This window comes from Suricata suricatta, chromosome X, assembly GCF_006229205.1.
Source record: "Suricata suricatta isolate VVHF042 chromosome X, meerkat_22Aug2017_6uvM2_HiC, whole genome shotgun sequence".
Taxonomy (NCBI): Eukaryota; Metazoa; Chordata; class Mammalia; order Carnivora; family Herpestidae; genus Suricata; species Suricata suricatta.
Window position 1 is genome coordinate 30,616,893 of NC_043717.1, and position 25,103 is coordinate 30,641,995.

Here is a 25,103-nt window from a genome sequence, read left to right on the forward strand (position 1 = left end):
ACAATACGGAAGATCAAAAAACATAATTCATCACTCAAAATACATCAGCAGGGGTTTGTTTTATGTATATAGTGATATTATTAACCGAAGCTTATGACAAGGCTATTTTTTCTTAAAGGTGAACATGATGATTTATGGGTAAAGTGCTCCTGACCAGGAAGGGAGTTTCAATCTGAAAATTTGCCCACTCACTGAAACTAATTAAAGGTCATAGAAAATTAACTCCAGTCTCTAATCCATCATGATCAAGAGGTCATGTGCACATTCTCTAAAACAAAGGAAAGCAGGATCCAACAAGCAATATGACACTGTACGCTCAGTCTCCCAGGAGAGCGACTCAATCCTGATCCTCAACTGAGGGACCTCACTTGCACCAGGGTCACACTTTCCAGACAAGCTGGAGATATGCGCGTTCCTCTTGGTGACTTACAGCGGGATCTCAACAGGTCTTTTGGCAGAATGGGCCTCCACAATATTCATACCCTATTGATGAAGAAATTAACATAATGACGTTAAGTGAATTTGTGTAACTCCCAACATTTTCTATAGAACATCTGTCATCTTGGTAAAGAATTTCTGTGGAATGCCCCAACTTGTTCTGTGAGGCAGTTCCTGAAGTTAGGATTGTGGGTTTTGTCCCTGATAATTGCCCTTTCGCATCTCAGAGACACTGTGGGTTCAGTTCCAGACCACCACAATAAAGTGAACGCTGCAGTAAAGCTAATCAAATGAATTTTTTGGTTTTCCAGTGCATATAAAAGTTATATTTACACCATACGGTAGTCTGTTACTAACTGTGAAATAGCATTATATATAAAAAGACCATGTGCATACCTTAATTTGAAAATACTTTATTGCTAGAAAATGCTCACCATCGTCTGAGCTTTCAGTGAGTCATACTCTCTTTGCTGGTGGAGGGTCTTATTTTGATGATGGTGGTTGCTGAAGGATGGGTTGGTTGTGGCAATATCTTATAACAGTGAAGTTTGCCACACTGATTGACTCTTCCTTTCATGAACAATTTCTTTGTAACATGTAATGCTGTTCCACAGCATTTTACTCACAGAACTGCTTTCAAAATCGGAGTCAGTCCTCTGAAAGACTAGTGCTACTTTATCAGCTAACTTTGTCGTATTCTAAGTCTCTTGTGTTATTTCAGCAATCTTCACAGGCCCTTCAGGAATAAATTCCAGCTCACAAAACCAGTGTTTTTGCTTATCCATAAGAAGCATTTGTCAAAGTTGTGTCATGCGATTACAGAAATTCAGTCACATCTTCAGGCTTCACTTCTAATTCTAGTTTTCTTGCTTTTTCTACAACATCTTCAGTTACTTCCTCCGCTGAAGTCTTGAACCCCTCAAAGTCATCTATGGGAGTGGGACTCCACTTCTTCCAAACCTGTTAGTGTTGACATTTTGACCTCTTCCTCTGAATCACAGATGGTTTTTTTTTAATTATTTTTTAAAATTTAAATTCAAGTTAATGTAATAATGATTTCAGGAGTAGAGTGTAGTGATTCATCACTTACATATTACATACCCAGTGCTCATCCTAACTAGTATCCTCCTCAGTGTCCCTCACCCTGTTTGCCCTTCCCCCATCGCACACCCCACAGCAACGCTCAGTTTGTTCTTTGTGTTTAAGAGGCTTTTGTCTTTCTCTGTTTTTATATTATTTTTGCTTTCCTTCCCTTATGTTCGTCTGCTTTGTATCTTAAATTGCATATATGAATGAAATCATATATTTCTCTTAATTCGCTCAGCATAACACACTCTAGTTCCATCCACGTTGTTGCAAATGGCAGGATTTCATTATTCTGATTGCCAAGTAATATTCCACTCTATATATATCACATCTTCTTTATCCATTCATCAGTCTGTAGACATTTTGGCTCTTTCCATACCTGGGCCATTGTCAATATTGTGAATCACAGATGTGAATGGCATTTAGAATGGTGAATCCTTTCCAGAAGGTTTTTAATTTCCCCAGAGGAATCCCCATCTGTGGCAGCTATAGCTTTAAAAAATGTATTTTTTTAATGTTTTATTTATTTTGGGGAGAGTGAGAGAGAGGATCTGAAGTGGGCTGTATGCTGAGAGCCTGATGCACAGAGCTTGAACTCATGAGCTCTGAGATAATGACCTGAGCTGAAACCAAAAGTTGGACTCTTAACTGAGCCACCCAGGTACCCCAAAATGTATTTCTTACATAAGACTTGAAAGTCAAAATTACTCTTCGATCGATGGGCTGCAGAATGGGTGCTGTGTTAGCAGGCAGGGAACCATTCATCTTGTACATCTCCATCAGAACTCTTGGGTGACCAGGTATATTGTGAATGAGCAGTATGACTCAACAGTGGGCTTAAAATATTCAGTAAGTTATGTTGTAAACAGATGTGTTGGCAGCGGAGATTTAGTCTAATTCCTAAGTGCCCTAGGATTTTTGCAGTGGTAAATGAGCACTGGTTTCAACTTAAAGTCACCAGCTGCATGAGTCAGCTTGTTTATTTTTAAATATTTATTTTGAGGGGAGAGCGGAGGAAGACTCCCAAGCAGGCTCCATGCCCAGCATGGAGCCCAATGTGGGGCTCAGTCTGACAATTGCTAGATCATGACCTGAGCTGAAATCAAGAGTCGGACGCTCAACTGACAGAGCCACCCAAGTGCCCCAGCCTGTATTTTGAGGCTATGAAGCCAGGCATTAACTTCTCTTGTCTAGCTAGGTAAATCCTAGATGGTGTCTTCTTTTTTGCAAGGCTGTTTCTTCACCATTGAAAATCTGTTGTTTAGTGTAGCCATTTTCATCAATTGTCTTAGCTAGACCTTCTAGGTAATTTGCTGCAGCTTCTCTGTCAGCATTTCTGCTTTACCTTGCACGTTCATGGAATTGGAGTTGGCTTCTTAATCATAAACCTCAACATCTGCTGGCTTCCAGGTTCTTTTTCTACAGCTTCCTCACCTCTCTCAGCCTTCATAGAACTGAAGAGAGTTGGGGCCTTGTTCTGGATTAGGCTTTCTCATAAGGGAATGTTAATGGCTGGTTTGATCTTCTATCCAGACCAATACTACTTTCCCACTTTATTATCATATGTGTGTTCAGTGAAGGAGCACTTTTAATTTCCTTCCAGAACTGTTCCTTTGCATTCACAATTTGGGTAACAGTTTGGTGAAAGAGACCTGGCTTTCGGCCTGTCTTGGCTTTCGACATGATTTCTTGTGTTTGGTTTAAAGTGAGGATGTGTACGTCTTATTTTCCCTTGAACGCTGTAGGAGAACAGAAAGACAGTAGAGTAGGCAGAACATATACAACATTTAAGTTCACCCTCCTTATATAGGCGCATTTTGTGGCAGCCTGAAACAATTACAATAATGATATCAAAGATCACTGATTACCATAATGATTACCATAACAAATACAGCAGTGAAATTTGAAGTATTCTGAAAGTGGCCACAAGCCTTCAATTTATAAGAAACACCAGAGCTGTGAAGTGTGATAAAGCAGTACAATGGAGTACTGCCTGTACTTGTTCAGGAAAGAAGCCATGTGCGTGCTTGGTGTAAATGCTGCTGGCCCTTTCAGCAATACAAACCCACTGAGACATCCTTATGTTCTAACCTGATTCATCAGATTGTAAGACATGTTTCTCTCCCCTCCTTCCAATTAGGAAGAGTGTCCTTCAGGTCTGAGTCACAATCTGAGTGAATGGAATAGGATTTGACTATTCATAAATGGCAGTAAGCAAATTCACAACAGAAAAGCACACATTTTCTAAAAGAACAACAATATTACTTTTAGAACCTTGTACATACAGAATTTTGTTCTGAAATTCCCCTACTGTGATGAAACATTTACCTTTTGGCGCTCCTCTCTCTCAAATGGTTCGGACCTCTCTGTAAGCTTCAGATTCCATTCATTATTTGTATAATTTTAACCTCATCTAAAATGACTGTGATCCTTTAATGATTATTCATTAAACAAATCCCCATTCCTCTAAAAGCATTACTTTACGATGTCTTATAATCATATGCTCTTTCTGATTATATTATGGCTGCTTTCATTTAAAGGACCACTTCAGGTGAATTTTCATGGGATTCTTTGGCTTCAAGTACAAAATAAGTCTGGTTTCCAATGAAATAATAATTATGTCATTACCTTTCATTCAGATAACGTTAATCTACAAAATGAGCCAGCTTGCTTTTGACTACTCAGTTAATATGAGAAGACTTTTTCTAGGAAAATGGCCACACAGGTTCAAAATATTTTATAGATCAAGGCAGACTGCTTTTTGCCTTGCTCGTGCTGCTTGGTCTCCTGTTCAAGTTCCAGCACCAACATTTATATGTTCAGTGACCTTGGGTTTATTATTAGGTCACTTCTCTATGCCTTCATTTCCTCATCTTCAAGTGGGAATGATAATTTACCTTTATGTGAATTGAGTTACTATAGATAAGGTAAAAAATCTGGTTTTGTACTTTGATTTTTGTCTAAGCTAACACTTAAAAAGTTAATTCTTTTAGGCTGTAGATTATACAAGCCAAGCATTAAAAAAATCATTTTCATGTGCATTGATGCTTAATTATCCCAAAGTGATCAATACAAAAAGTGGCTTTTTTATATTGTCCTAAGTTTAGCACTGTATAATTGTTTTAAATCACCGTCTCCTCCATTTAATATTAACCACAAAAAGCAGATACGTGTGATTTAGGAGGAAATTGTCATTGGTAGGTCTCCAAAATACATGATTACTAAATTAGAATAAAATTTTTAGTTGATGCAAAGTGGATCTAAAACATTTTTTAATTATAAAAAACAAACATTCATAGCAATTCTACCCTTGTGATATATTTGCAGATGATTTGTTTTTAAATTGGCCATCCTAAAAGTGATAATTTTATACAAAAAGTTAATAGTGTATACAAAGAAAATACATTTACTTTTTTCTAAACATCTTAAGTTTTGACTTGTGATTAGCTTTTTATTAGTGACATAAATGAATCACTAATTTAAGGTTTGTGGTACTGTCCTAAAATAAGTGGTGTATTCTTGGGGTGGGCTATTTATACTTTTGACTTATTTTAATATTGAACCTTACAGATTTTCATCTGCATATAGCCTGTAGTAGACCATACAATGTTATGCCCAAATTTATCTTCGAATCACAGAACGTTAGAGTAATAATGTACCTTTTAAATGATCTAGTTCAGGGGCACCTGGGTGGCTCAGATTGTGATCTCATAGTTCGGCGGTTTGAACCCCGCATTGAGCTCTGCTGACAGCTCAGAGCCTGGAGCCTGCTTCAGATAATGTGTCTCCCTCTGCTCCTCCACCACCTGTGCTGTCAGAAATGAATAAACATTAAAAAAAAATTTAAATGAACTAGTTCAGGGGTGGGACACAGATGGCTTTGAGTCATTTTTATGCCCACCATACTTTCAGTGCCTGTGTGTGAGGGGGTTCATGATGGCACCATAAGAAGGGAAGATGAAATAGAGACATGGCCTCACCTGGGAACCCACCCCATATGTAGTAACCCCACAATCAGTACTCTCCATTGAGTAGTGAAGGGATCGTACCCCACATCAGAAACCCCAGCCTTGAGGGCCAACACTGGAGAGGTGAACGTGCAAAGTGTCCAGTTTTGAGAATCAATGAAGATTAAGATCAGAAGAAGCCCAGAACTCTGGGGAATGGAGATTGCTCTTAAACCCATTTGCCTTGATAGCCAGCATCCAAGCAACAGATTGAAAAGCCCCTAGACCACACTGAGGCGGACCCACGTACTAATTTTAAAGTGGCTCCAGGAGAAGCGGCACCCACAGGGGCTTGCCAGCACTTCCATCCTCACAGAGACACTATTTTTGCAATCTCATCCTAACTTGCTGATGATGGAGCTGACAGTCATCGTATTTAGTGCTCTTCCTCTGGCCTACTCATACCGGAGGGTGGGTTTTACCCACCTCATGCAACAACCAAGCCAAAACTGGAACAGGCCAATGGCTTGAACCCCAGTCTCCCTGCATTGTGGCTGTAGCTGCAAGCAGGACGGGTGATTAACCCAAGCTCTGCAGCTCCAGCCCATACAAAGGATACTCAGCGAGTACCTGGTGCTGGTTGCCAGGGAAGACTGTACTTCTGGACCACAGAAAATAGCTCCTACATAGGACCACTCCTTAATGGATGAGGGAGGTAGCCATTTTGCCTACATCTATCAACAGATAGAGACAGGAATGTGTTCCAAACCAAAGAACAAGGCAAAACTCCAGAAAAAAAGGCCATCATGGAATGGAGAAACGCAGCTTACCTGATAAAGAGTTCACAATAACAGCCTTTAATAAATATACAGAACTCATGTGAAGAGTGAATGCATAGAGCGAGTACTTTAATAAAGAAATCATAGAAAACCTGAAAAATGATTAAACAGAAGTTATAAAGAAGTAAGGATTCCTTAAGGGACCTCTGAGACATCACGTGAAACAACATTTGCATTGTAGGGGTTCTAGAAGTAGAAGAGAGAAAGGATCAGAGAAGTAATTTATTTGAAGAAATAATGGCTTTAAAACGTAAGCCTAGTTTGGGGAAGGAAACAGACATCCAGATGCAGGAAGTCCAGGCAGTTCCAAATAAGATGAACCTGTAGAGAAACACACCATGACACATTATAATTAAAAATGGTAAAGGTTAAGGATAAAGAGAGGATCTTTTAAAAAGCAAGAAAACAGCAACATATTACATACAAGGGAAACCTCATAGGGCTATCAACAGGTTTTTCAGCAGAAACTCTACAGGCCAGAAGGAGGTAGGGCATGACATATTCCAAATGCTGAAAGGAAAAAACTGCCAACCAAGATTCTCTACACAGCAATAGTGTTCAGAAAGGAACAGGGATTAAAAGAGTTTTTCAGATAAGCAAAAGCTAAAGGAGCTCATCAGTGCTAAACCAACATTACAAGAAATGTTAAAGGGACCTTAGCTAAAAAGAAAAGGAATTGTAGGAAAACATGCCAAAGTAAAAATCTCACTTGAAAAGGAAAATAAATTAGAAAGGTAGTAGATCAACCCCCTGTATGAAAAATAAAAGACAGAAGTAGTAAAATTTATTAAAAAACAGCAATTAGTTAAGGGATACATAAAATTAAAGACAAGGTGTCATCAAAAATATAAAGTTTTGGAATGTGTTCAAAATTAAGTTACATCAACTTAAAAGAGACTGTAATAACATCATCTGTATTTATGTGAACCTTTTCGTAACCACAAAGAAAAAACTTATAGTAAAGATATAAAGGAAAAAGAAAAAGGAATGTAAACATGACCCTAGTGAATACAATCAAGCCACAAGGGAGGAGAGAAAAATGCAGTGAGTACACTAAACATTACTTTAAATGGACTAAATTCAAGCCCCGCATCTGGCCCTTCATTGGAATCCATACTGGGTGTGACGCCTACTTAAAAAAAAAAAAGGCAAAATAAACAAATGGGACTACATCAAGCTAAAAAGCTTTTGAACAGCAAAAGAAACCACGGAAACAAAAAACAACCTCCTGAATGGGAGAAGATATTGGGAAATGATAAATATTTTAATTTTTAAAAATGTAATGTTTGATTATTTTTGAGGGAGGGGGAGAGAGAGAGAGAGTGCGTGGGTGGGCTAAGGGCAGAAAGAGAGGGAGACACAGAATCTGAAGCAGGCTTAAAGGCTCTGAGCTGTCAGCATAGAGCCCAAAGCAGGGCTCCAACTCACAAAACCGTGCGATCATGTCCTGAGCAGAAGTTGGATGCTCAACCGACTGAATCATCCAGGCACCCCTGGAAATGACATATCTAATTAAGGGTTGAAAACTAAAATATATAAACAACTCCTGCAACTCAATAACAACACAGAAAAACCAACCCAATTAAAAAATGGGCAGAAAGGGATGCCTGGGTAGCTCAGTCGTTAAGCATTTGACTTCAGCTCAGGTCATGATCTCGCGGTTCATGAGTTGGAGCCCCGCGTTGGGTTCTGTGCTGACAGCTCAGAGCCTGGAGCCTGCTTCGGGTTCTGTGTCTCCCTCTCTCTCTGCCCCTCCCCGATCATGCTCTGTCTCTCTCTCTCAAAAATAAATAAATGTTAAAAAAAAATAAAAATAAAAAATGGGCAGAAGACCTGTATAGACATTTTTCCAAAGACGACCTATAGATGGCCAGCAGATACATGAAAAAATGTTCAACATCACTCATCATCAGGGACATGCAAATCAAAACCACAAATGCAATACCACTTCACACCTGCCTGGATGTCAAGTATCACAAAGACAAAAAATAACAAGTATTGGTAAGGACACACACGGTTGGTGGGAATGTAAAGCGTTGTAGCCACTATGGAAAACAATAAGGAGGGTCATCAAAAATTTACCAATAGAACTACCCTGTGAGCCAACACGTCTACTTATGGCTCTTTAGCTGAAGAAAATGAGAATACTAATTCAAAAAGATATATGGACCTCTATGCTCACTGCAGAATTATTTACAATAGCAATCTAAGTGTCTATCCATAAGTGAATGGATAAAAATGTGGTATAAATATACACAGTGGACTTTTAACCATAGAAAAGAATGAAATTTCTCCATTTGTGACAACATAGATAGAGCCAGAAGATGCTATGGTATGTGAAATAAGTCAAATAGCAAATGCCATGTGATTTCACTTATATGTGGAATCAAGAAAAGAAAGAACAAACTGGTAGTTGCCAGAGGGGGACAGATGAAATGGGTGAAGGGAATTAATAGATACAACTTCCAGTTATAAAAGTCATCGGGATGTAGTGTACAGCATAGGGAATATTGTCAATAATATAACTTTGGTCAAAGATGGTAACTAGACCTATTGTGATCATTGTGTAATATACAAAATATCAAATCACTATTGTACACCTGAAACTAATATGTCAATTACAATCTACTAAAAAAATAAGTGTGATAGAAAACAAAACCCAGAAGCCTCAGAAATATCCTGGTAAAATGAGGTAAAGGATAAAAAAAAAATCTCACAAATAAGAACTAATAAAATCCAATGAACAAGTGTGGAATTTCTTAGCTGCACATTGGAAGCTGCAGGACCGTGGAATACTACGTAGGCTTACAAAGGGTGAAAAAATAGCTACAACCTAATAGTCTGAAATATGATAACACTTACCAGTCAGGGTGAAGGAACGTTATTCACAGAGCTGTACAATTTATAGACTATTTCCCATGTGCCTCAGGTATGGAAAATTCTTTAGAAAGCACTACTCAATTATAAAATAATTCAAAACAGCAACTTCAAAATCAGGGAAGATAGAGAATAAACAGTAATGAGCAGTGATTCATGCCATGTATGTATAAAGTCTGAGTGGATGATATAGTGACTAGCAATTAGTAATGTAAATACTAATTATTCTTTTTAAAAAAAGCCTTTGTGACTAAGTAAAATATAGAACTATAAAACAAGCAGCTTTAGTGCCCAGAGTCTTACTTTTAACCAGATTCATAGATTTATGTTAATGTCATGCTATCATCTAGCGATACAATCCCCAATCTAGTCCAACTCACTCTATTTGCCCATTTGGATAATAGCCTGGTTCCCTTCCTTGATGCCAGATACTTACTATCAGTGACTTGTAGCGCCTGCAGGTAAACGGGATTATGAGAAAAGCACTTACGGGTTAAGTTTAGACATTGAAAAACCAGTCAATAGCATTAGAAATAGGGATAGTCTCCATATGAGATAGATTAATCAGTGAATTTGAGGCAGAGATTTCATTATGATATACAAAAATTGTAATAACTACTATTCATATGCCAGGGACTTAGACATGTTATAGATGTTATCTCATATGATGCTCAGATAGCCTGTAAAGACGGGTTAGTATTATCCTGTTTTTCAGGTGACGAGCCTAATGCTTAAAAGAGTAACTTGTGCAAGTCTCATAGCTAGTATTTGGGTCAGGTTGCTTCTTTATGTTTTCAGTATTTCCCCCCATACAAGTATTAAAGATTTGAACTACTAATTCTTGTGTCTTTCAGGATTATAGTCTATGCTAGGAAACAACCTAACACAATTTCTTCACTAGTCTGAGCTTTCTACTAGGGGCAATGTGTAATTACAACATTCATTGAATATCTATGTATTAAACTTTGGGGGTGGAGACTGAGGAAGGAGATCTCAAACAGAACCATTAGGAAACAAAGCATTCATCTGTAAAGTGTTTAAGTGCTAAAAGCTTACAACAGCCTAACATAGCACATACCATTAATGATGATGGAGTTTCTCATGAGAAACTTCATAATTGAATGTGGAAAATGATAGTCCACATTTTTAAGGGAAGAGTATTTGGTTTAATTGGGAAATACAAAATCTCTCATGTTTTGTTTTTTTCTTCTAAAATGGGAGCTGGGGCCGCCAGGGTGACTCAGTCGATTAAGCGTCCGACTTTGGCCCAGGTCATGATCTCATGGTTCGTGAGTTCAAGTCCCGCATCAGGCTCTGTGCTGACAGCTCGAAGCCTGGAGCCTGCTTTGGATTCAGTGTCTTCCTCTCTATATGCCCCTCTCCTGCTCATGCTCTATCTTTTAAAAATAAATAAGTGCTAAAAAATAAAAAAGATGATAGCTGAAAATACAAGTAACTCCCAAGTCTTGCAAACATTCTTGGGATCTGACTGACCATTTTAGGGAGGATCCAGAGTGAACACTAACATTTATTTGTAATTTCTTGTCAGGGAATATATAGGCTGTAGGCCATTTGAACCAACAAATCTCGTTTTGGTTTTTGGGTCATTATGTTAATAGCATCCAAACATTTGTTCTTTTGATATTTCCCATCTTTTGATCATACCGATTTTTGTCTTTCATTTGCAGAAGGAGTTTTGGAACACCTACACGAAAGCACAACAAGGAGAGAGTAACCGAGGAAGTGACTGGTTTCAGTTTTATCTTACCTTTCCGTTAATCTTTGGCCTCTTCATTATCCTCCTTGTCATTTTCCTAATTTGGAGATGCTTCCTCAGAAACAAAACTCGCAGACAGACAGTGACTGAAGGCCACATTCCTTTCCCTCAGCACCTTAATATCATCACTCCGCCTCCCCCACCAGATGAAGTGTTTGACAGCAGCGGACTGTCACCAGGCTTTCTGGAATACGTAGTTGGGCGCTCAGATTCGGTCTCCACTCGCCTCTCTAACTGTGACCCTCCGCCCACCTATGAGGAGGCCACCGGCCAGGTGAGCCTCCGGAGGAGTGAGACAGAACCCCACTTAGACCCACCTCCGGAGTACGAGGACATCGTCAACTCCAGCTCAGCCAGTGCCATTGCTATGGTGCCTATGGTCACCACCATCAAATGAAACTGTAGCCGCCTTTTTACTATAATCTTTTCAAAAATACTAACGAAAGAACTTTCTAGCACTTTACCACTACATAAATGTGCATTGACTTATTTTACTGAACTCTGACCGTATACCACTTCACATTTTCTGATTAGATTTTCATTGGTTTTGTTTCGTGCTATAAAATCATTATCCATGCTCATTTTTGCTAATCGAAATATGTGAAGAGGGAAAAGCGTATTAGTGCAGGTCTTGACGTGATGTGATACACACGTGTGTATATGTATTTCTATGCATACACATGTGTGTACATCAGCCCAGTATATGTGCAAGTCTTTAAATGCCATTAACTTCTGTCTAAATCATCTATAAAGAGAACATTACTCATCAAAATAAGGGGGCAGGGGGACACCAACAATTTGTATAATAGCCAGCCACATGCTGTTGAATTTTGAAAATAAGGTTAGTTTAGCATGTTTTCTGATTCTGACAGGCTTTTGTTAACCTCGTTTTTCTTCAGCTACCTTAAAAAATGCACATAGTCCATCTTGATATTAGAAACATCTCAAGGAGGGAAGGCACAATAATCGATAATTTGCTTACAGAGGATAACAAGAATATCATTGGTCATTAGTGGCATTTGTCTAGTTTTGGAGGAAGGCTTTTATTGTTGACCGCCTTCCCCTCAACTCTTGAAGTTAAAGTGTTTCCTTCGTGTCTCTGACTATCTGATGCTCTTTGTATTCGCATCTTGGTTAAATACGGAGGGGATCTCCTGCAACAGAATAGTTTCTAACGTAATTATATGTATTAATGATGGGGGACAGATACAGATTTCTCCTTGCTTATTTGTGACAATTATTTTCTTTTTGCTGTTTCAGTGCCTTTTACTCTCCTGTTTACTCCTTCTCTCAGCACCACAGTATCTGTAAAAACGCAAGAATTTAGTTAAACCTTTGAAATTATCTTCTTAGTTTTGTATAGAATGAAGTCTTTGCTTCAAGATGATTAGGAGGCGTTTTCCATTTAAATTAAGAACTGAGATTTTTATATGGTTCTCCGGCTGGTGGAGGAAGACTGCCAAGTTTGTTGTGCCAGGTGTCCAATCAGGTATAGTTTCACATATTTTCATTATTGTTGCCATTTCATTTTGTGTTTTCATCAAATGTTTTAAAGTGCAAGATATTTACTTTGCTCTTGGAGTAAAGAGAACAGGCTATGAATGAACCGCCAACAGAAACTGGCACAGAAAGAACAAGAGCGTCGTTCCATTCCGCAGGTGCTGGTGGGACATTCACTGTATCGGGGTGTGCCCCTCCCAAGCCTCCCTCGTGTTGGCTAATGAGGCAGAGGGAGTGCAGGTGTCAGAAGTGTTGGTCAGACCCTGGAGCCCAAAGAAGGAACAATGCTGGGGGGGGGGAACCCTGAACCAGGAGTCTGACGACCCGAATTCTAACCCTGTTCTGTTAAACAAACAAACAAACAACTTACCATGGTACTGTGGGAAAGACCCATCTGCACCTTAGATTCTTGAACTCTGAAGCAGATAATGTCACATGTCCTGCCCTTCTCCAGGGGCTTTAAAAGGATTTAATGAGATGGTGTGTATGAAAGTAACTCTTTAGATCTGAAGGGCTGTGTGCGTGTAAGGTAACAGCATTGTTCTTCCTGCGCTTAAGGGAGACTTTTCTCCTGGTTTCCCTAAAATTTATCAGAGCTTTCACATAGTGCAAAGCCGAGTAGGCTGCTCCAAAAATAGCTAACGTGCTCCTGATCCGAGTGTCTTGGCTATTAAACTGGTGTCATCTCTTAAATTTGCACAGCATTGGGATAGACAAGAGTGACAGAAGTTTATCACAAACAGGATTAAGTAGGTGTCAGAAAGGGAACTAAGATGTGTTTAATTACTAGGTTTCCTATCTTTCATGAACTAAAAATTAATAAATCTTGACCCTCATCTCAGTGGAAATGACAATATTAATTTGAATTTGGCCATGGTAACTTTTGGCATCCAGTTATAGATGAAAGTGGGAGTGTGTGATCCAGTGGTGTGTGTGTGTGTGTGTGTGTGTCTTTTTTGGTTCCTTTTCTGTGGGCTTTTTTTCCCCCCTTATTATTAACTTAGGCCTTAGATTAAACTAGCAATGTTTCATGTCTGGCCCAGGAGCCTCTCAGGACATCTGTGAGGTCAAAACTCTCTTCATAATAATACACAGACGTTAGTTGTCTTTTCAATCTCTCAACAAGTAGTTGCAAATGTAAAACAATGCCATTTCCCACAAATCTTTTTTAGGAAATATAGCTATTTTCTTAAAAATGTTATTTATGTTAGCATTTAATACTTTCATTTTTAAATAAATGCTTGCTTACAGTTTTGTTTTTCTAATATGGCAAATATTGATGGATATAAATTCCATAAACACAAGCTCTTTGGCATCCAGATCTCTCATAAATTTTAAGGAGTGTAAATGGATCTGGAAACCTCAAGTTTTAGAATTACAGGGTTAGACAAAGGCGCAGGATATTCTATTACTATGTGTATAGTATATGTTCTTACAACTCTATTTTACATTTTAAAGTCTCGATATTGGACTTCATGCTGCCTCTTAATGATAACTGAATTGCAATATAAGAATAGATACTGATTCTGGAAACAAAAGCCAAACGCTAGATCAGTTAATACAGCTTTTTGGCCTGTTGGTCAAAGACAACACACTGCTCGGTAGTGATGCTGATGGCGGCCGCGGCGTTCGTGTGATAGACACGTGACACACACCCCTTTCTTTAAGGACCATTTCTTAGTTCATTTTGTTTTATTTTGAGTTTTAATTTACATTTTTCGAAACCCTTTTGCTACCCCTTCTGGTTTTATAAACTGAGTTTCTTAACATTTGTTATAATTAAAGGGGCTTGTCTGGAATAATATATTTTTTATGCTTTTGCCTTTGTTACATGATTGATATTAAATTCACTTTTGGTCGTTTTTAATAAAGGTTTATTTTTGCAGATATATTTAGTACCTTTCTTAAGCAGTAATTAAATTGAATCAACCAGTTTGCATTTAAATGAGAGAATGGGCTTAATGGTCTTCCCGTGGGATGGTTTCCAGGCCTCTGCCATGCAGTGGTTGTGTCTGGAATCCCGGAACTGGCACTTTCTGCCTAGAATGTCACAGTGAACTACATTATTAACAGTGAATTATATTCTGTTTAAAGTAAATTAAAGGATTACTTTTTTTTCTTCCTGACCAGTACAAATACAAACGCTATGTTTGATTCATTGTTAATGACGACTTCAAGATTGATCTGATACAATAACTGTGCAGGTGGCTTTAACTTGGTTCTGTGTAAGTAGCATGTATTTTATTATAATTCACATTTTTAAACACTTGGTTTACATTAAATTATGGTATTTAACGATTTTTTATGTTCATACTAGGTAAGTTTTTCTTATGTTTCTGTGTTTTTGGTATGCTAAATAAAGCTATTTTTAAACCCAAGAGATTTGTTTTCTGCCATGTATTCTGTTATGGGAAGGTGATAAACATGCTGCATAAGCTTTTATTAATTGTGGGCTTGTTAACAAGGGAAAATTGTTTCTTTTTTCTCCTGTATTTAAGAAATTTGCTCAGTAATCATAAATTGGGGAAAACCTCATGGTGTTCTCGGCATAAGAACATAGGACAAGGAATCCAGACTTTACAAAATGAGTTAAAAACATCACTAAACCAACAAACAACTAGAACAAACAGTAAAACAAACCCTGAACACAGAGGAAAATCAGATTTCCAGAGTTGCCCTTCTATAATACCAATTCATCAGTCCCCTCTACTGCTGAGATAGCACCCAGGCCTGAACATCTAGGAAGCCTGACCAGAGAACCTAGTAAACCACAGAGTCCATCCGACAGCCTTGCTTAGTAAGGAAACCAAGCCAGTCCAACTATTCTCAGCCAGGGGCATCCCTCCCCACATGCCAACCTCAGAGCTTGAGCAGTAGCATCACCCAAAACAACCCACCAGCAAGCCTCACCTGCCCAAGGAGGTTACCAGCAGACATGTCCAGAAACCCAAATTAAGCTGACTAGTGAAGAACTGTCTCTGTCAGACTGAACCTGCCAAGTCTGGAAGAGGAGAACATTTACTCAAATGCACAGACGCCAAGTTAAGGAATCAAGGATGATTAAGGTAAATGGGAAACCATCAAAGGAAACTAATAAAGCCCCAACAAATGACTAAAGAAATGGAGATCTATGAACTGTCGAAGGATTCAGAATAATCTTTTAAATTTTTTTAATATTTTATTTACTTTTAGGAGACAGTGTATGTGTGAGCAGGGGAGGGTCAGAGAGAGACGGAGACACAGAATCCAAAGACAGGCTCCAGGCTCTGAGCTGTCAGCACAGAGTCCGATGCAGGGCCCGAACCCACGTACTGTGAGATCAGGACCTGAGCCGAAGTCAGACACTTAACCGACCGAGCCACCCAGGCGTCCCAGAATAATTTTTTTAAAGTTTAGTGAACTAAAAGTACACACAGACAATTCAGTGAAATAAGGAAAACAATGCATGATAATAGAAGTTCAAAGAAATAGGAACTATCAAAAAACAAATCCTACATTTAAAAAATACAATGAGTGAAACCGATAATTAAATAAAAACCTTCAAAAGCAGACTCAACCAAGAAGAAAGAGCCAATGACCTAGCAGACATTTGAAATTATCAACTTATTAGAAGAAAAATAAAGAATAAAGAAAGTCTAGGGGACACATGAAACACATTTAAAAGTAATAGTATCTGTATTATGGGAATTCAAGTAGAAGAGAGAGGCATAGACAAGATATTTAAAGCAATACTGGTTACCAACTTCCCAAACCTGGAGAGAGAAATGAACATCCACTTCCATGAAGCCCAAAGTATCCTTGAATAGGTTCAACATGAATAGGGCCACACCAAGACAGATTATAATTAAATTGTCAAAAATCAAAGACAAAGAATTTCAAAAGCAGCAAAAGAGAGAAGTACATATAAGGGAATCCTGCATAAGACCATGGGGTGGATTTCTCAAAAGAAACATTCTGGGCCAGGGAAAATGAGATAATATATTTAAATATGTGAAGAAAAAAACCTTCCAGCCAAGCTATCTATACCCAGCAAAGTTGTCCTTCAGAAATGATGAGATAAAGACTTTCTCAAACAAAAGCTCAGAGTTAATCATTAGATCTGCCTTACAAGAAGTGCTAAAGAAAATCCTTTGAGTAGAAATAAAAGGATGATAATAAACATCATAAAAACATAAGAAGGTAGTTGTAAAACTTACTGCTCGTGATAAACATACAACCAATGGCACTTAAAACTGTAGTATCGGTCCAAGATGGCAACATTGGAAGACCCTGAACTCACCTCCTCCACGGAAAACACCAAATTCTACCTATTAATAGAATAATACCTCCTGAAGAAAAACTGAGGACTGACCGAACAGCTTCTGAACAATCAAAGAAAGAGAGAGCAGCAAGAGAGATGGAGACACAGTAACAAACGGAACCCCCACCCCCAACACTGCAAATAGCAGTGTGGATAGTACTGGAGGACTAGGAACGATTTCCTGTGTCCTTGGGCTTAGGGAAAAACGCTGCAGTTTAGAAGAGCAACTAGCATATTAAAGGGACAATAGCAGAACTCCACAAAGAGACAGAAGAACTGTGGGAACACTACGTCAAAGGACTGGAGAACAATACAGTTTACATTTCTCTCCCCCTTAAAAGCATAGACTGGAGTAGGGCTTTGATGCTGTAACAAGTATATCCAGTCAGCACAGTTACTGTGCAACCTCCGCACATTCAGCATCTGCAGCCCCCCTCCCAACCCCTTATGGTGCCGGGGCATGGAAAATAATCCATATTGTAAATTTATCTTGTTTGTTCTATTTGGGTTCCTTTTCTTTCTCCGTATTTTCTTCTTTACTCTTTTCCCCTTTTAACATGTTCTTTTTTTCTCTGATGTTGTTGTAGTTGTTATTTTCTTCTTCCTGAAAAAAGCCATGACTTATAAGAGTAACTAGCATATACAGCCCCAGCGCTGGCCAGCCTGCAGAAGACACCAGGTGCACACAGTCCACACAGGGTGGAATCGTACACGAGACGACCCCTCCAAACTTAGAAGTAGCTGTTCCATCTAATCCACAGAAATACAGTCCAGCAAAATAGGGAGACAAAGAAATATATTCAAAAAGAAAAAAGAAAAATCTCAGGAAAAAACCTAAATGAAAAAGAGATAAGCAATATGTGTGATAAAGAATTTAAATAATCATAAAAATACTGTTAGAGAAAAGACTTCAAGAACTCCGTGAGACCTTCAATAAAGAGGCAGTAAATAATAGAATGAATCAGAGTTGAAAATACAGTAACTGGGCACCTGGGTGGCTCAGTCAGTTAAGTGTCCAACTTCAGCTCACCGTCATGATCTCACGGTGGGTGGTTCGAGCACCGCATCGGGCTCTGTGCTGACAGCTCAGAGCCTGGAGCCTGCTTCCGATTCTGTGTCTCCCTCTCTCTCTGACCCTCCCCTGTCTCTCTCTCAAAAATAAATTAAAAAACGTTAAAAAAAAAGAATACAGTAACTGAAATAAAAGACACACTAGGAAGAATCAACAGCTGATTGGAGGATGCAGAAGAATGGATCAGTGATCTGGAAAGTAGGGTAATGGGAAGCACACAAGCTGAGCAGTAAAAATAGGAAATAATTTTTCTTTTAATGAGGATAGATTAAGAGATCTCTTGGACAACATCAAGTGAGCATTCTCATTATAGGGTTGCAGAATAAAAAGACACAACGGTATAGAAAACTTATTTGAAGAAATAATAACTGGGGCGCCTCGGTGACTCATTTGGTTAAGCATCCAGCTTCGGCTCAGGTCATGATCTCATAGTTCATGGGTTTGAGCCCTGCGCTGGGCTCTGTGCTGACATCTCAGAGCCTGCAGCCTGCTTTGAATTCTGTCTCCCTCTTTGCCCCTCCCCTGCTCATGCTGTCTCTGTCTCTCAAAAATAAATAAAAGACAGAAAAAAAATTTTTTTAAAAGAAGAAATAATAACTAAAAATTTCCCTACCTTAAGGAAATAGACATCTAAGTCCAAGAATCACAGAGGGTTCCAAACAAGATGAACCCAAGTAGGTCCACACCATGGCACATAATAATTAAAATGTCAAAGGTTAAAAAGAGAGACTCCTGAAAACGGCAGAGGAGAGAAACAAAAAAATTACCTACAAAGGAAAACCTTATAAGCCTAACAGATTATATTTTAGGACAAACTTTGCAGGTCAGAAGGGAATGGGAGGAAATATTCACAGTACTCAAAGCAAAGGGAAACAAAAAGAAATCCATGACCAAGAATACTCTACCCAGCAATGCTATCATTCATATTTGAAGGACAGACAGAGTTGTGAAGCAAACACAAGATAATGAATTTATCATCAGTAAATAAGCCTAACAAGAAATGCCAAAGGGACATCTTTACGTGGAAAAGAAATGGCCACATTAGACATAAGAAAATTATGAATACAAATACGCAAAATATGACAGAATTAAAACATGAAGCAGAAAGTAAGAAGGGAAGAGAAGGTGAAAAAGAAAAATGTTTTCTTCTTTTTCTGTTTTTTTGTTGTTTTGTTCTTTGGGGTTTTTTTAAGAGTATATTTGAAACTTAAATGACCACAAAACAAATATAACACTATAGAAACTCACCAATCACAAAGAGCATGAAAAGTGAGAAAAACTTAAAAAAATACTAGTGTTGTGCCCAAGTTTGTAAAATCACCCCCAAGTCACCCCAAAACAAGCACCAGAGACTGTAAGGGAGACCGAGTCACGCCTGCAAAAGCAAAGGGCCTTTATTACAAGTTTAAGCTCGGGCTCACAGTCTCCAGCACACCTGCCCACCACGTGGAGAGCCCAGAACAAAGGCAGGGCAGGGCCTTTTATGCCTTTGGGAGGGGGAGTTACAGGAAATGATGACAGGTGTACAGTGATCCAATCCCTGCCCCCACATCAATACTGGCAGTTGTGGGAGCCAGTCACAATAGTTGGAGTGTTGACCAATCAGAGTGGGCCCATGACGCCCCACGTGGGGTGTGACTAGGCCCGCCTCTAGAAAGGTCAAAGGTATCAGCCGGCCTCTCCCGATTGGGCGCTGCAGGAGTTGTCCCTCCTTAAGGTGCGCCCTTTCAGGAGAAGCCAATGCCTTCCCCTTTAAGTACAGGGGATGGCTGGATCGGACCTGCGGCTGGCGGGGGGCCGCCCCCCCCCTCTGCCGGTGCCCGGCTGCTGCGGGCGCATTTCCACGCAGCAGTGCACCGCGACCGGCTCCAGGACTGCTGGGAAGGCCCGGTGGGAAGGGCCAGATCGGACCTGCGTCCTTACACTAGAAAACAAATTTTAAAAAGGAAATAAGTACATACTTATCAATAATCACTTTAAATGTATATGGCTTAAATGTTCCAATAGAAAGATACACGTGGCGGAATGGATAAAAAAGAAACAAGACCCATATGTATGCTGCCTAAAACAGCAAACCTAAACACATACATAGACTGAAAGTAAAGGGATGGAAAAACATTCACTATGCAAATGGAAGTGAGGAAAAAAAAGCTGGGTAGCAATCTTTATATAAGACAGAATAGACTTTAAAACAGTAATAAGAGACAAAGAAGGGTATTACATAATGTTAAAGTTATCAATCCAATAAGACGGTATAACAATTGTAAATATCTATGCACTTGACATTGGAACACTTAAATACATAAAGCAATTATTAATGGAGATAAAGAGAGAAATTCATGGTAATAATAGTAAGAACACACTGGATCACATGGACATGACAGATATATAAAGAACTTTCCTTCCAGAAAAAAACCCCCAGAATTCACATGGAACATTCTCCACAATAGATCATATACTAGGCCATAAAGCAAGCCTCAATAAATTCAGAATACTGAAATCACACCATGTATCTGTTCTGATCACAATGGTGTGAAACTAAAAATAAATTACAAGAAAAAAACTTGAAAAATCTCAAATATGTGGAGGCAAACTTGCTACTAAACAACTAGTGAGTCAACAAAGCAATCAAAGAAAAAATAGAAAATACATGGAGACAAATAAAATTAATAGTCCAAAATCTTCGGAACACAGTGAAAGCGGTTATAAGAATAAAGTAAATAGAGATACAGTACTACCTCAAAAAAACAAGAAAAGTTCAAGTAAACAATCTAATCTTACACATAATGGAACTAGAAAAACAAAAACAAAGTCCAAGGTGGGTAGAAGAAAAGAAATAATAAAAATCAGAGCAGTAATAAATAACAGAGATTAAAACAACAATATAAAAAAAATCAGTGAAACCAAGAGCTGGTTCTTTGAAAAGAAAAATAAAATTGACACTCCTGGCTAGACTCATCAAGAAAAAAAAAAGAGAAAGAACCCAAGTAAATAAGAAATGAGAGGAAAAGTAACTGACACCACAGAAAATTAGAAGAGAATACTGCAAAAAATTATATGCCAACAAACTGGACAATCTAGATGAAATGGAAAAATTTCTAGAAACACACAGTATTCAAAATCTGAACCAGGATGAAATAGAAAATCTCATGATCTGATTACAAGTAACAACACTGAATTGCTAATCAAAAACAACAAGAAAAATAAAAGCCCAGGTCAAGATGGATTCACAGGTGAATTTTAAAAGACACTTAAAGAAGACACTTAAAGACACTTAAAATCAATTCTTGTCAAACTATTTCAAAAAGTAGAAGAGACAGAAAAGCTTCCAAATTCATTTTATGACGCCAGCACGATCCTGATAGCAAAAACAAAGACACCACACACACACACAAAGGGAGGAAGGGAAGGGGAAAGGGAAGGGAAGGAAAAGATAAAAGAAAACTACAGGCCAATATCTCTGATGAACATAGACTGAAAAATCTTCAGGGCACCTGGTTGGCTCAGTCTGTTAAGCGTGCAACTTCAGCTCAGGTCATGATCTCACCGTTTGTGGGTTCGAGCCCTGCATCAGGCTCTGTGCTGACAGCTCGGAGCCTGGAGCCCACTTGGATTCTGTGTCCCCCTCTCTTTCTCTACCACTCCATCTCTCAAAAATAAACATTAAAAAAAAAGAAAAATCTTCAACAAAACAGTAGCAAACCACATACAACAATACATTTAAAAGACTCATCGCCATGATCAGCTGGGGTTTATTTTAGAATTTTTTTATTCAAAAAAGTGGGTTTAGAGGAGACATACCTCAACATAATAAAGGTCATATATGAAAAACCCACCCCTAACATAATACTTGATGGTGAAAAACAGTTAAGTTTCCCTTTAAGATCATGAGCAAGTGTCCAGTATCCAGCCTTGCCCCTCTCACTCTCTGTATTAGTGAAGGTCTAGCCACGGCAATCAGACAAGAACAATGAGAGCATCTATATAGGTAAAGAAAAAGTTAATTGCCACTATTCACAGATAACTTGATACTATAGAGACAAATCCTAAGGACCACCAAAAACTAGTTGAAGTAATAGATTTGGTAAAGTGGTAGGATACCCAATTAATACCCACAAATCAGTAGTATTTCTATATGCTAATAATGAATCACAGAAAGAGAAATTTAAAAAACAACACAATTTACAGATGCACCAAAAAGAATACCTAGGGACAAACAACCAAAAACATGAAAGACCTGTATTCCAAAAACTGTAAAATGCTGATGAAAGAAAGTGAAAATGACTCAAACAAATCCCATGCTCATGGATTGGACAAATTAATACTGTTAAAAAATGTCCCTATTATTGGGGCACCTGGGTGGCTCAGTTGGTTAAGCGTCCAACTTCGGCTCAGGTCATGATCTCGCGGTTCATGGGTTCAAGCCCCACGTTGGGCTCTGTGCTGACCGCTCAGAGCCTGGAGCCTGCTTAGGATTCTGTATCTCCCTCTCTCTCTGACCCTCCCCTGCTCACATTGTCTGTCTGTCTCTCTCTCTCTGTCTCTGTCTCAAAAATAAAAAAAAAAAGAAAAAGAAAAATGTCCCTATTAACCAAAGCAATCTACAGATTCAATGTAATTCCTATTAAAACACAACAGCATTTTTAACTAAACTAGAACAAATAATACTAAAATTTGTACGAAACTACAAAAGACCCCAAACAGCCAAAGCAATCCTGAGAAAGAACAAAAAAGCTGGAGTTATTACAATCCCTGATTCCATGCTTCAAGTTATATTACAAATCTGTACTAATCACGACAGTATGGTGCTGGCAAAAAAACAGACACATAGATCAACGGAACAGTAATAGAGACCACAGAAATAACCCCATGATTTTATGGCCAATTCACCAATGACAGAGAAGGTAAAAATATACAAAGGGAGAAGACCATCTTTTCAACAAATACTGCTGGGAAACTGGACAGCCACATGCAGCAGAATGACACCAGACCACTCGCTAACATCACACACAAACCTCAACTCAAAATGGATTAAAGACCTAAATGTGAGACAGGAAACCATAAAAATCGTAGAACAGAACACAGGCAGTAATTTGACATTAGCCTTATTAGCAACATTGCTCTAGATGTCTCCTTAAGGCAAGAGAAACAAATGCAAAAATAAAGCATTAGGACTACATCAAAATAAAAAAGCTGCATAGCAAAGGAAACCAAATCAACAAAAGGCAACCTAACCTACTAAATGGGAGAAGATATTTGCTAGCAATATATCTGATACTGGGTCAATATCCAAATATATAAAGAATGTATAGTGGCACCTGGTTGGCTCAGTAGGTTAGGCATCCTACTCTTGATTTGGGCTCAGATCATGATCTCACGGTTCCTGGGTTTGAGTCGGATGTTGGGCTCTGCGCTGACAGCTCAGAGCCTGGAGCCTGCTTGGGATTCTGTGTCTGCCTCTCTGCCCCTCCCCTGCTCCCCTGCTCGCGCGCGCTCTCTCTCTCTCTCTCTCTCTCAAATAAACATTAAAAATTTTTAATAAAAAATTTTTACAACTCAACATCAAGAAAATCCAATTAAAAAATGAATAGAAGATCTGAATAGACATTTAAAAAATTTTTTTAATGTTTTTTATTTATTTTGGGGAGAGAGAGAGAGAGAGAGACAGTGTGAGCAGGGGAGGGTCAGAGAGAGAGGGAGACACAGGATCCAAAGCAGGCTCCAGGCTCTGAGCTAGCTGTTAGCACAGAACCTGATGTGGGGCTCGAACCCATGAACCGTGAGATTATGATCTGAGCTAAAGCCAGATGTTTAACCGACTGAGCCACCCAGGTGCCCCAGAATAGACATTTTTCCGAAGAAGATATACAGATGACCAACAGGCACATGAAAAGATGCTCAACATCACTAATTAGGGAAACGCAAATCAAAATCACAACGAAGTATCACGTTACATAGTCAGAATGGCTAAAATCAAAATGACAAGAAATGAGTGTCGACTAGGATGTGGAGTAAAGGAACCCTTGTGCACTACTGGTGGGAATGCAAACTGGTACAGCCACTGTGGAAAACAGCATGCATGTTCCTCAAGAAATGTAAAAAATACAACATGATCCAGTAATTCCACTACTGGGTATTTAACCCCCAAAACAAAGAGATAGAGGTAAGATACAGATATAGATGAGATTATGGCCTCTGAGACAACTTGGATGGACCTGGAAGGTATTAGGCTAAGTGAAATAAGTCAGACTGAGAAAGACAAATGCCATGTAATTGTACTTATGAGGGGAATTTTTAAAAAATGAATAATCAAAAAGCAGAATCAGACCTATAAATACAGAAAACAAACTGATGGTTGCCAGGTAAGGGGGTGAGGTTTGGGCAAAATAGGTGAAGGGGAGAGGGAGATAAGTGCTTCTAGTTATGAACTGAGCAATTCACGGGGATAAAGAGCACAGCATAAAGAATACAGAAATATTTTATTTTTTTGTATGCTTTATTTTTTTTCTGCTTATTTATTTTTTTAACATATGCAATTATTTTCCATCATTTACACTACAGTAGTTACAATGACACTCCAAACAGAAAAGCAAAGTAAAAAACCAAAACCCCAACTTCTATTTCATGTAATTAGTCTTATACAGAAATTAGAAGGTTAAGTAACAACTAGTTAATCACCTAATTTCACAGCTATCTGAAGTGGCGATCTTTATATAGCAGCTTATCTATGATACATTCAAGACACATGATACAATTTATTACTTGCCCATAAGCTGAAACACAGCCTGCTTAATACCTTTCCTTAAATTCCACCTCTATACTACAATATACTTGAGGTCCATGCAAAAAAGTAGCTACTTTTTATATAGGAAATGGATGATTAAGTCTTTGGTGTTGTAAAAGCAACTTCATTTAAACATAACCACCCCCACCACCAAAAAAAGAAGAGGGAAAAAAAGTAGTGAAAATAATAAGGGAAAAACACAAGACACACTTCCTAGGGGAAAAAACAAAACAAAACAAACAAAACCAGCATGTAATTTCTGTCCTTGACGGAATGTATTAAATAAGCAAACACCACCAACAAGCAAAACAAATACTACAATGTAAAAACATTAAAAAAAAAAGACAACCCTCTCACATGCATAAATGAAAGGTTGCACACAAAGAACTCACATCTTTTCAAGCTTTAATAGTAAATATTCTGCTACTATGTATTAAATACTGCATGGTTTGCCCAAGCTAAGATGAAACCACATCATGAATC

The 25,103-nt window shown here is 38.5% G+C and overlaps 1 protein-coding gene across 2 annotated transcripts in view; it reads left to right on the forward strand.

Moving 5' to 3' along the window:
• PRRG1 (proline rich and Gla domain 1) overlaps positions 1-14,842 on the forward strand; it is a 121,908-nt gene extending 107,066 nt beyond the window's left edge. For both annotated transcript variants that reach the window (XM_029929958.1, XM_029929957.1), the window contains exon 4: positions 10,876-14,842. In XM_029929958.1, coding sequence (XP_029785818.1) covers positions 10,876-11,361 — 486 coding nt within the window. In that variant the 3' untranslated portion in view covers positions 11,362-14,842. The remainder of the gene's footprint in view (positions 1-10,875) is intronic.
• Positions 14,843-25,103: the final 10,261 nt, after the last annotated feature.